The sequence below is a fragment of the Colossoma macropomum genome, unplaced genomic scaffold, assembly GCF_904425465.1.
Source record: "Colossoma macropomum unplaced genomic scaffold, Colossoma_macropomum, whole genome shotgun sequence".
NCBI classification, from domain to species: Eukaryota; Metazoa; Chordata; class Actinopteri; order Characiformes; family Serrasalmidae; genus Colossoma; species Colossoma macropomum.
In genome coordinates this window covers 42,899,828-42,911,510 of record NW_023494795.1, presented here as the reverse complement: position 1 = coordinate 42,911,510, position 11,683 = coordinate 42,899,828, and the positions used below count along the sequence as shown (strand labels likewise).

At 38.4% G+C, this 11,683-nt stretch overlaps 2 protein-coding genes across 2 annotated transcripts; both read right to left on the bottom strand.

Moving 5' to 3' along the window:
- Positions 1 to 2,751: 2,751 nt before the first annotated feature.
- Positions 2,752 to 3,780, bottom strand: LOC118816303 (trace amine-associated receptor 1-like). Its single transcript, XM_036582828.1, has one exon. The coding sequence runs from the start codon at positions 3,778 to 3,780 to the stop codon at positions 2,752 to 2,754; it is 1,029 nt and encodes a 342-aa protein (XP_036438721.1).
- Positions 3,781 to 10,221: 6,441 nt separating this feature from the next.
- Positions 10,222 to 11,320, bottom strand: LOC118815162 (trace amine-associated receptor 1-like). The gene has a single exon (XM_036581085.1). The coding sequence runs from the start codon at positions 11,248 to 11,250 to the stop codon at positions 10,222 to 10,224; it is 1,029 nt and encodes a 342-aa protein (XP_036436978.1). The 5' UTR covers positions 11,251 to 11,320.
- Positions 11,321 to 11,683: the final 363 nt, after the last annotated feature.

Sequence of the window (11,683 nt, the reverse complement as noted above, 5' to 3'; positions counted from 1 at the left end):
TAGAACCTTATGTGAGGGTGTGAGGTAACCTGGATTTATTTGAAGTCTACAGACCAGGGCAAGAGAGAGAAACGCTCGCACCAAGGATGCTTCAGAAAAGGGAATTTATTGGCTAAATATCAAACTACTTTGGACTACATTCAATGATAAACAATAGAAAATAAAACCAGAAAACAAAACAAAACAAAACAAAGTGATAGTAGTGAAAGACAAAATAGCTCGAGTAAGCTAAGAGTGATTCATGGCTAAATGGTATGAGGCAGTGTGGTTTGGGGAGTCGCTTGGGAGAGCCTCTAGAGAATTAACCTAAGCCTGGATGGGAAGAACTATATGGCTGGATGTACCTATATAAGTTCTCTTATTAAATAAATTGGCGTCAGGGCCCTGACTGCAAATTGATGGTTCCAGCTTACGTGGGAGTCGGAGGCTGACTTCAGGCGGGGTCGTCTCAGGACAGACTCGATCGAAGGCTGGAGCTCACGCGGTGGTTCCTGTCCTCGCTGGCCGTGGATGCTGCACCCGCCTTCCCGTCAGTGATTGGGCGGAGGCGTCTTGTGGCCGTCTGACGGTGGAGTTCGGGCAGCCTTTCGATGGTCGATCTGTTCACAGATCAGTGCCTGGCTCTGGGTGCGATGCTGGGTCTCCGTGGCGTCAGAACCGCTCCCACTCCGCTGGCGAGGTTCAGGTTGCAATCAGGGTTCTGAGGCTGGTGATACTAATTTAACTAACTACCTCTCTTTAGCAGACTCGAAAGTTATGGATATATTCTCCCTGGCCCGACAAGAAATATCCACCTTCCTTCTCTGAGGGTGGTTCAAACTTAAGGTGTGTAGGCGAACAGGCAAACAAACAAAGGTTTCAGATCTGAAAATTTAGCGTCCTAATACTTCTGACCTGTCTTTCTGACCTAGGCCGGCACAAACTTAGAAACTTGTTGCGAATGCAGGAACTCTCCACATTTGCAGTGCACTCTGGTTTTGTTCAGCTGGAGGCCCTTCCCTTCAGGGGTGGAACCCAGGTGTTGATAGGTTCTCTCACCTAACGGGTAATTAGCTATTCCTAATTCTTGGTCATGATTGGTGGGGGTTTCTCTGTGCGCCCTACCAGGGAACTCCCTCCTTTGTTCCTTCTAGGTTTAAAAGTTTAATTCGATTAAACAAAACAGTTTTCAGATCAATTAGGTTACTAAAATCCATAACCTGCAAATCTAACGTTTTAGGTATCTATGTGTAGTTTCTACCCACATTATCTGAGAACAACTATGGCAAAGGCAGAAACAATTTTATAGATAATCCTTGGGTGTCTTTTCGTTGCAGGAACTTCCAACACAGTAAAATCATTACTTCAAATCATTACTTGACAAATCAAGTAAATGAGAAGAGTAAAAATAGAAGGCTAAATAAAATAAGTGACAAGAAAACCTAGGTGCATAGTGTTCTAAAATCACTACTTTAAATGGTTATTTCGGTAACTTCAGACATTTATCCCACACATTCCTAACGTCTGACAAAGAAAGGATGAATACACTTTAAGTAACTGAGTATACAAATACAAGCATCAACACTTGTGAATTAGATAAGATTGATAGTCAGACATGCATATCAATAAGTTTTCCTGGAGTCTTTTGTGAGTAACAGTCCTTAGGTGGTGGCGTGGTAATTCTCGTTTTCACCCCTTGGGGGTGCTGTGGGTCCATGCTTGAGATCCCTAGGGAATTTAGAAAGTTGTAATTTTGCCGTCCAAAGTCGTACAAATTCCGTTTTGGTATGTCTAGTTTAGTTAAAAAGAGTTCTAACAAATGGTTGTAGTTTGGAGGGGACAAACACCTTAGAAATGTACTTTTTGTTACTTAAGATAAAAAGTTGTCCACAGGATTTTGGAGAGCCGTGCAGCTGCATTCCAGTGAAGGGTCCTGTTTTTCTCCAGGTCAAAGGAGAGGGGTGCAGCCTCTTGATTGAGTCTGGGGTTGGGGTATTAAGCCGACAGCTTTATGCCACAATCCCAGACTTGATGGAGCCAAAAGGCCCTTAACTCTTGGGTAAACACTCTGCCGGAGGTAGAGTTTCAGCCAGTGTTCGCTACAGCTGTTATTTCATGTAGGCCACAGTTTTTTTTCTTCACAGTTTTTAAATTCTGTATCTTTTTTAAAGCTCTATATATATAAATATATATATATAAAGAATTATTATCATTATTATTAATATGATACACAGAGATAGTTATATGCAGAAGTTTGGCTCCACACTCAAATTATATGTTTTTTTTTTTTTGATTTTCTAAGTAATGAAAGTACTCTCTTCCCTTTACAGGGAACATACTTCTGCACAATGTAATGCAAAATAACATTATCATTCATTAGCTACACTTTAAAATAAAACATAAAATGCGGGTTGTAATTTAAGTTCATACTGAGCATGTATTCACTTCATTACTCTTCACAAAATCAACAAAAAAAGTTTTATATGTGACTGTACAAGTATTGAGTTTGTATTACAGAGAGATTCGTTTGATACATTTATGTTGTAGATTTGATTCTGAAAGGTGATACTGTAAAGCAGAGTGATCCAGCTCCAGCTCCATAATCATGCATGTTTTCATCCACACCCTTAGCTATTAATCAAGACCTTAAGCTGAAACTCATGGGATACAGCAGGAAAACCGATGTCAGCTATTAAAACAATCATTTAAATGCACAAAACGCCGTATAATATTGTATTGTTTTTTTTGTGTATAGGGCTTTATTTCATTGTACTACTCTGAACACAGCTGTATTCTGGAAGAGTTTTTCCTAAATATTTCACCTAGTAAAATAACTTTCAGTGCTTTTCTAAACCACTTGTAGACCAATGCATATATAATAGGATTGCAAGCTGAATTTGAATAAGCAGCCCAACAAAGCAAATCAAACAGTTCTGGTGAACCACGTAAACCAAAAAATGTCACAATGAAATTATAGATAGAAAATGGTGCCCAAAATGACAGAAAGCCTCCTGTGACAATGGCAATTGTTTTAGTTGCTTTACTATCTGTCTTATTAACAGACGGCTGCCCTCTGGATTTATTTACATGAGAGAGAGCATTGCGGACTAATCGTGATTGCCTCCGTGCAACGAGATATATTTTCACATATATGCTGAGCATGATAATGGTAGGTATGTACAACAAGGTCACAGTAATTATTAAACTTGTCATGAATCCTATAACCACCACACAGGCTCCCTCGCATAAAACATCACTGTAAGCTTCTGTGCCTGAGTCACTTAACTCTGGATATATAATTCCATCAGCAATAGCAATACCCCAACAGACGGCAATCATACCTAAAGTAGTAAGAGGAGTCATTTTACTGTGGTACTGCAGGGGGTGGCAGACTGCATAATATCGCTCAACAGAGATGAATACAAGATTTAACAAAGATGCAGTGCACAATATAATGCCAACGCTGCCATGTATTTTGCAGAATAAAGTCCCAAAATACCAGCAAGTCTCCACAGAGCGTATCATGCTGGCAGGCATTACAACCAATCCTACAAGCAGGTCAAGTACAGCCAGAGAGAGAGTGAGGTAGTTAGTTGGGGTGTGCAGCTGCTTGAAATGAGTTATGGCTATGATCACCAGAAGATTTCCAAACAATGTGAGAAGTACAATGACACTAAGGACAAAATATATAATAACACGCATGGCCAGTGGATAGATGAACTTCTGACAGGAGTTAGGAAGATGTTCATAGCAAAGAGAAATGTTTCTTATGCTCCAATTTTTACTTATGCTCATGTCCATTGTGCTTATTTTCCTTTATCTGTAAAGAAATATGCCTTTAACAAGTACTTAAGAAGTGCTTTTTATAAATTCTGTATAATTAAACATCTCTGAAAGGGATACACTTTTGCATGAAAGAATAAAACTATCATTCCAGAAGTATTTCCCAATTGTTTCTGAGACACATTAAAAATAGTAAACAGCTTATCATGTACGAATAGTATATGAATACTATGTAACCCTGCTATGATTAGGAATAGATTAAAAACAAGCACAATATTACAGTAGTTTATCTTTTTTTCCATCTATGTTTAATGACTTACCAATGCTTGTATGGGGGGGGCAAAGCCAGCTCTGACAAAGGAGCAACTTTCATTTATAGGCTGACAGACCTGCATCAGGAACGCCCTTCTGCTAAATCACTCCTATTTCCTGATCCCTTGATAGTCTATGTGGTAGTTACCAAATACAAATCAAAGTTGACACATACATAATATAAGCTGTTAAACTGATATTAGTACATAAGAACTTTCCAACTCTCATTACTGCACTCTGGAAATATAACCAAGCCAAGAAAACAGGAAATGGGAAAGGAATTGTACATAAATTAAACACGTATGCACATTGTAACGTTATTACACTAGAAACAGCAAGTCGACTTTCAGTGACAACTGCAACATTCAGTAACACCAGCCAAAATAGTTAATAGTTAACCAATTTTGATCACTCACTGTGCTTTTTTTAAACAATGTTAAATAAAACAATTGTGGCCCCCTGGTGGCTCAGGGGCCCTAAGCGACTGTTATTCCAGAAACAGCCCTGGGTAGACCTATCAACTGAACCGGAATAAAGCTGTCTGCATTTACTGTACATTCTCTAAAAGAAAAGGTTCTAAACTGGCCCTGGCCTGGTGTCTAGCAAGGCAACATAATTTACCAAATGTTTTTCAGTTGTATATTTCAGTTAAATTTACTTTATACACTTTATCTTCACTTGAAGCTCTATTTTTCTATGCAACGAAACCTTGCTGTCATGTTCCTGGAATCATTTGGTAAAAATACATGCCTTGTCACGTGTAGTCAACTGCAGAAGCCTTCCTGGAAAGAAGGTAAGCAGCAGACAGTGGTACAAGTGAGGAAGCACAGCTGGAAAAGAGTACAACAGGGGCTACATAGACATGGGCTGCACCACTTGCCACTTCCCTCCATTATCTTCAGTAATGTACAGTCATTCAGGAATAAACTGGATGAGATGCAAGCAAACTTCTCTGACCATATCTGTTTTATGTAATGCAATTGTGCAAGTGTGTATTGTAACTGCAATTTTGGCAAATGACCAAAAGATGCAAAGTTGAGCACAACTACATGGACCAAGAATGCTATGCTTCAGCTGAATGGCTGTTTTCATAGTACCAATTGGGATTTTTTTTAAAAGTTTTGTACTGATTTAGATTAATTGACTTTCACTGCATCAAGTTGTATTACTTTTTGTGAATATTCCCAGAAGGTGATTAAATTGTAGCCAAACAATATGCCCTGGGTCAGTATACCCCTCAAAAATTCTCTCAATCAGAAAACATAACTTTCCATCACGGTGCCATTCGCCAACAAAGAGTTGCTCAAAAATTAGTGAAAAAGTTCATTAAAATGCCAAAATGCTGCTTAAAGACAAAGTAGGAGATAAACCTAGGAATGGTAATTCCTGCTGTGCTTAGAGGGGAATTAAAGCTACAGTGGGAATTCAAGACAAGAATGGTATTTGGACCCTGATGAGTCTGATTCCATCTGGCAGAAGAGTTAAATCAGTTTTACTTGAGGTTTGATTCCTTTGATTTCATTAAGGAATTGTCCAAATTTAGAGTTGTTTCAGAGGGCAGTCAGAATTAGGTTGATGAAATGGACTCCTGGAAAACTCTTGAACAGACAAATGTGAGGCAAAGTCAACAGCCTGATTGTATCAGTGGCCGACTGCTTCAAAACTGCCTTGTTTTTGTGTGGCATTTCTGCATTTATTTTCAGCTCTCCTTATCACAGGGTAATGTTACAATGCTATGGAAAAAAATCTATCATTAATTTTAGCCAGAAACTTATTGGCATTAGCTTAAATGATCTTAGCCATCTTTATCAAGTTAGAGCCATGAAAAGAGCAGAGTCCATTCTGGCGGACACTCGTCACCCTTTTCATGCCCACTTTTGTCTCCTGTCATCAGGACGGAGGTACATTTTCCCTAGAAGGGCCAAGTCAAATGGATACCTGAGGCCATTTGTTCCGTCAGCGATTGGATATTTAAATAAGTTGTAGGCACATTGCCCAAGGATTTGAGGACTTTCAGTGGTTTTTATATCCCTTTGTAAGGCCAATATAATGACATCTTATCTAATTGTATGTATAATATGTGTGGGTTTTTTGCTGTTTTTGAAATGACTTGTGTTGTCTAATTTAATCTGACATTACATATATGACCACAGAACAGTGCTGTGAAAAAGTATTTGCTCCTCACCGGTCTCTTCTATTTTTCCTAATTTGTCACATTTAAATGTTTCAGGTCATCCAACTAATTTTATATAATATCAAGACAACACAAGTTAACACAAAATACGGATTTTAAATAATCATTGCATTTATTGAAGATAAATATTTATTCCAAACCTATATCAAACGTGAAAAAGCAATTGTCTCCCTAAACCTAATAACTGGTTGTGCCACCCTTGGCAGTAACAACTGCAATCAAGATTTGCAATAACTTGTGATGATTCTTTTACATCACTATGTAAAAAAGATCGCCAACTTGCTGATTGGAGCGGAATGGCAAACTCATAGGTGATACGGCAGAGAAGACAGAGCCCAGCCAAGGACTGAGAGAGAGAGGCAGCTTGGCGAGGACAGACTGAGAGGACACCGGTCAAGTCAGCATGACTAGGCTTGACAGCAGGGCTCAGCTGGAGGACAGCAGCTGGATGCGAGAACCTGTAGGCCTGGTGGCATTTGCTGCGGCCCTCCAGAGACATTTTGAGTAGGCACTGGCAGGATGGTTAGTCAAGTCCAAGGGCTGGAGCTCTAACAAACAGAAGTAGCAGCGTTGCTGGTGTCTGTGGTGCAGTGTGTGGCAGAAAAAGCTGTAAGTCTCCAGCGGGAGGGCCACTGCTGCTGTCCCTGGGGAACAAGACACAACCCCAAGGGAGGGCTGGCTATGCATGTGGCTGTGAGCACATGTCCATGGTGAGTGTTTACACGGACAGTGGACATTCTGTAACTCCTGCTCAGAGAGCCTTTGGGGGAGGGTGGCAGCATGCCCGTGTACCGAAGGACTCAAACTTTGCTTGGATTTTCCAAGTCACCAGGAGAACTCCTGGCAAGGGGGGAGCTTGGTATCATCCCACTACTGGCTACAATAAGAAACACTTTGCAGTTGTAAATCGTTGTTGCCGCAGACGTTAAGATGTGCAGCAGTGTCATTTGGGCCTAATTAGTGCTATTTTGTGCTGAATTGGGGCAGTAGTGCAGTGTTTACACCTACCGTCAGGGTGAGTTGTGTGGCTGTTGGTGACCTACCTGCAATCACTGAGCGTGAATAGAAGAGATGGCAACCGCAGCTACAAAGGAAGAAAAAAAGCTTGGCTATTTACTGAAATCTGAGCTCAAATAATAACAGAAAAGGTGCAACCAGGCGGAGAAGCAAAGACCGGAATGGAGGAAGAAGTATAGCCATTAAATGTTCAATGGCAAAAGATAGGACAAGCATTGCCATAGGACTGAGAAAAAGGCCAGAACTGAAACACTGCAGAAAGGAATTCAGTACCTTGACGCAGGGATATCTCTTGACCTGGGCTTCTAGGGCTATAGCCCTGAACATTTTTAACTAAGCCCCAGACCTTCTCTTCATACATGATTTTATTCAGGGACGCACCTGATCCTGAAACTGGATATACATAACAATGGTATATCTTTTTAAGATAAACTTAACACACTTTACAATGTCCTTAAAAAATAACCCTAAAACCAGTGCAAAAAATCTGGGAGAAAATATCCCAAAACAATTCTACTGTCAACTGAGATGAGTCCCGGATCTTTACATGCCCAGCCAATGCCCTGGCCTTGATCATTTTAAAACCAAATACTTGTGAAAGAGGCATGGAGTTGCTCATGGTCTTCTACCAAAGATGGCTTTTCAATCAGAAGCTCTGGAGGTGCCGTCTGACCTATTACAAACTGAGTAAGTTTATGTATAACTGGCAGGACTTCCAGTGCCCAGTAGCTACCAGCCTAGCCTCAATATCAGCTGCACAGGTTGCATACCAGTAGCCATTTTACAGCGCATAAATAATCGACTTTTCTTCTGTTTCTCTTCTGGCTTACCTAAGGGTTGTGTTCTGTCTCCTCTCTTGTACATCCTTTCCACAAATGATTGGAAGAGTCAGAATCAGCAGAATATACTTAAATTTGCAAATGATACGATAATTGTTAGGGTGTTATAGGTTGCGGACACTGAACACGGGCCTTTGGTGGAGGACTGATGCACAACTACAAATCTGAAAGCAAACATCACTAAAATAAAAGTCATGGAACACGTGACATGGTAAATAACCTGGTGGCCATAAAATGTTGAGTTTGTTGAATAACAAGTAAACAGAAGGTAAAACATATTACTTAGTACTGTTACCTTACGAGAAGTTAAATAAACTAAACATTTTAAGGCAACAAGCTTAATTACTCTTCCTTGCTATATTATTTTTCAGTGTATAAAGCCTCCAACATGTACATTCACTAAAGGCAGTGTCATTAACTTTGTTGACCACATTGTGAAGGTGGAAATCACTATCACAGGTTTTGCTAAAAAATGATTTAAATTATATATTTATGCAACATCACTTGGAAAGTAAGGTCTATTTTTATTCTTCAAGGTCATCCATTCAGTTTTGCATTTCAGCTTTTTCTTTCTGCTTACAGACTTCCAGTGGGGGGAAAAAAAAACAAGAGACAGAATAACTAAAATCTAACACATCTAAATGTGTAAGACAGTTTTGTAAAACATTATTATAGATAATTATTTGAAATAAGTGCTTTCAATTTTTTTATTTTTTAACTTAAATAGGCTATTTTGTAACAGTAATATCTGGTGTGCTTTTCCTTTTTTCTGAAAAACAAGTTCATAATAATAATATATATAATAATATAATAAGTAATATAACAGAAATAACAATAATTCATGACAATAATGAAAATAAACATTCTCTGAATGATTGGCTTTAAATAGCATGAAACTACTTTTATACTCTTAATGGCACTGTGAAAAATCTATTCTAAATGTTATATGTTTTAGATAAATTCAAAATCATAAATGGTTTAACATACAACAGTACTTTGTAACCATGCTATAATTTAGAATAGATCAAAACAAATCATAATGCTTTGTTTCCAGCTTTGCTTCGGCCTACACAGATGGGTGGGCAAAGGCAGCACTGACATATGAGCAGCTTTCATTTATAGGCATACAAACATACTAACGAACGTTGTTCTGCTAAATCGCTCCTAATCCCTTTTACTTTACTTGATGGATAACAAACCATGAATTAAAACTTGTTGATCACTAATTCACCACCTTTTTGTCTGATTTTGGTGGAAGTCAGGCTATGAGTCTGTGTGAGAAATGTGATTAGTTCTCCAGGACTGTCTGGGGGTTAGTGTCAGTGGATAATTCAAGTGGAACTGGGTCAAAGGATAAAGCAAACACAATTAACTTTTGGTAAATTATTGTACCAAACAGTAATTAAAGGCCATTTTTCACACTTATCCAAAACACTTGTGATGTACTCTGGACTCATTTTCAGGAAAGGCCTGGTATAACAGGTTTGTTTGTTCCTTCCTAATTCATACAGGGATCGAATGATGAATTCTGTATGTGACTTATTAGCACTAAAACATTAATAAACAGATAGTCATATGCAGAAGTTTGGCTCCATACTCAAATGACATGTTTTGTAGATTTTCTAAATAAATAGTAGTCTTCCCTTTACAGGGAACATACTTCTGCACAATTTAATGCAAAATAACATTATCATGTATTAGCTAAATTTCAAAATAGAACATAAAATGCGGCCTATAATTGAATAACAAGGCCATATTAAATTGTTTACTCTTCACAGAATTAACAAAACCAGGGGTTAATAAAGTTTTGTATGGACCGTACCCGTATTGGGTTTGTATGACAGTCAGATTCATTTAATACATTTATGTTGTAACTTTGATTCTGAAAGGTGATACTGTAAAGCAGAGTTATCCAGCTCCAGCTCCATAATCATGCATGTTTTCATCCACACCATTAGCTATTAATCAAGACCTTTAGCTGAAACTGGTGAGATACAGCAGGAAAGCACCAATATCAGCTATTAAAACAATCACATAAATACATAAAACACTGTATAATATTGTATTTTTTTGTGTATAGGGCTTTATTTCATCATACTACTCTGAACACAGCTGTATTCTGGAAGAGTTTTTCCTAAATATTTCACCTAATAAAATAACTTTGAGTGCCTTTCTAAACCACTTGTAGACCAATGCATATATAATAGGATTACAAGCTGAATTTGACAAAGCAACCCAACAAAGCAAATCAAACAGTTGTGGTGAACCACTTAAACCAAAAAATGTCACAATGAGATTATAGATAGAAAATGGTGCCCAAAATGACAGAAAACCTCCTGTGACAATGGCTAATGTTTTAGTTGCTTTACTATCTGTCTTATTAACAGAGGGCTGCCCTCTGGATTTATTTACATGAGAGAGAGCATTGCGGACTAATCGTGATTGCCTCCGTGCAACAAGATATATTTTCACATATATGCTGAGCATGATAATGGTAGGTATGTACAACAAGGTCACAGTAATTATTAAACTTGTCATGAATCCTATAACCACCACACAGGCTCCCTCACATAAAACATCACTGTAAGCTTCTGCACCTGTGTCATTTAACTCTGGATATATAATTCCATCAACAATAGCAAGACCCCAACAGACGGCAATCATACATAAAGTAGTAAGAGGAGTCATTTTACTGTGGTACTGCAGGGGGTGGCAGACTGCATAATATCGCTCAACAGAGATGAATACAAGATTTAACAAAGATGCAGTGCACAGTATAATGGCAAAGCTGCTGTGTATTTTGCAGAATATACTCCCCAAATACCAGCAAGTCTCCACAGAGCGTATCATGCTGGCAGGCATTACAACCAATCCTACAAGCAGGTCAAGTACAGCCAGAGAGAGAGTGAGGTAGTTAGTTGGGGTGTGTAGCTGCTTGAAATGAGTTATGGATATGATCACCAGAAGATTTCCAAATAATGTGAGAAGTACCATGACACTAAGGACAAAATATATAATAACACGCATGGCCTGTGGATAGATGAACTTCTGACAGGAGTTAGGATGATGTTCATAACAAAAAGAAATGTTTCTTATGCTCAAATTTTGACTTATGCTCATGTCCATTATGCTTATTTTCCTTTATCTGTAAAGAAATATGCCTTTAACAAGTACTTAAGAAGTGCTTTCTAAATTAATTATTCATGGCAGTAAATAATTTAACATTCCTGAAAAGGATTCACTTCAAATTGCATGAAAGAATAAAACTATCATTTCAGAGGTATTTCTCAATAGTTTGAGATACATTAAAAATAGTAAAAAGCTTATCATGCATGAATAGTATATGAATGCTAGGTAACCCTGAAATGATTAAGCATAGATTAAAAACAAGCACAATATTACAGTAGTTTATCTTTTTTTTCCATCTATGTTTAATGACTTCCGTAGCCAGCCTTACCAATGCTTGTACGGGGGGGGGGTAAAGCCAGCTCTGACAAAAGAGCAACTTTCATTTATAAGCTGATAGACCTGCATCAGGAACGCCCTTCTGCTAAATCAC

What these genes read in the sequence shown, in the direction of transcription:
- LOC118816303 (XM_036582828.1), bottom strand. Translation starts at nt 3,780, where the DNA reads ATGGACATGAGCATAAGTAAAAATTGGAGCATAAGAAACATTTCTCTT.
- LOC118815162 (XM_036581085.1), bottom strand. Translation starts at nt 11,250, where the DNA reads ATGGACATGAGCATAAGTCAAAATTTGAGCATAAGAAACATTTCTTTT.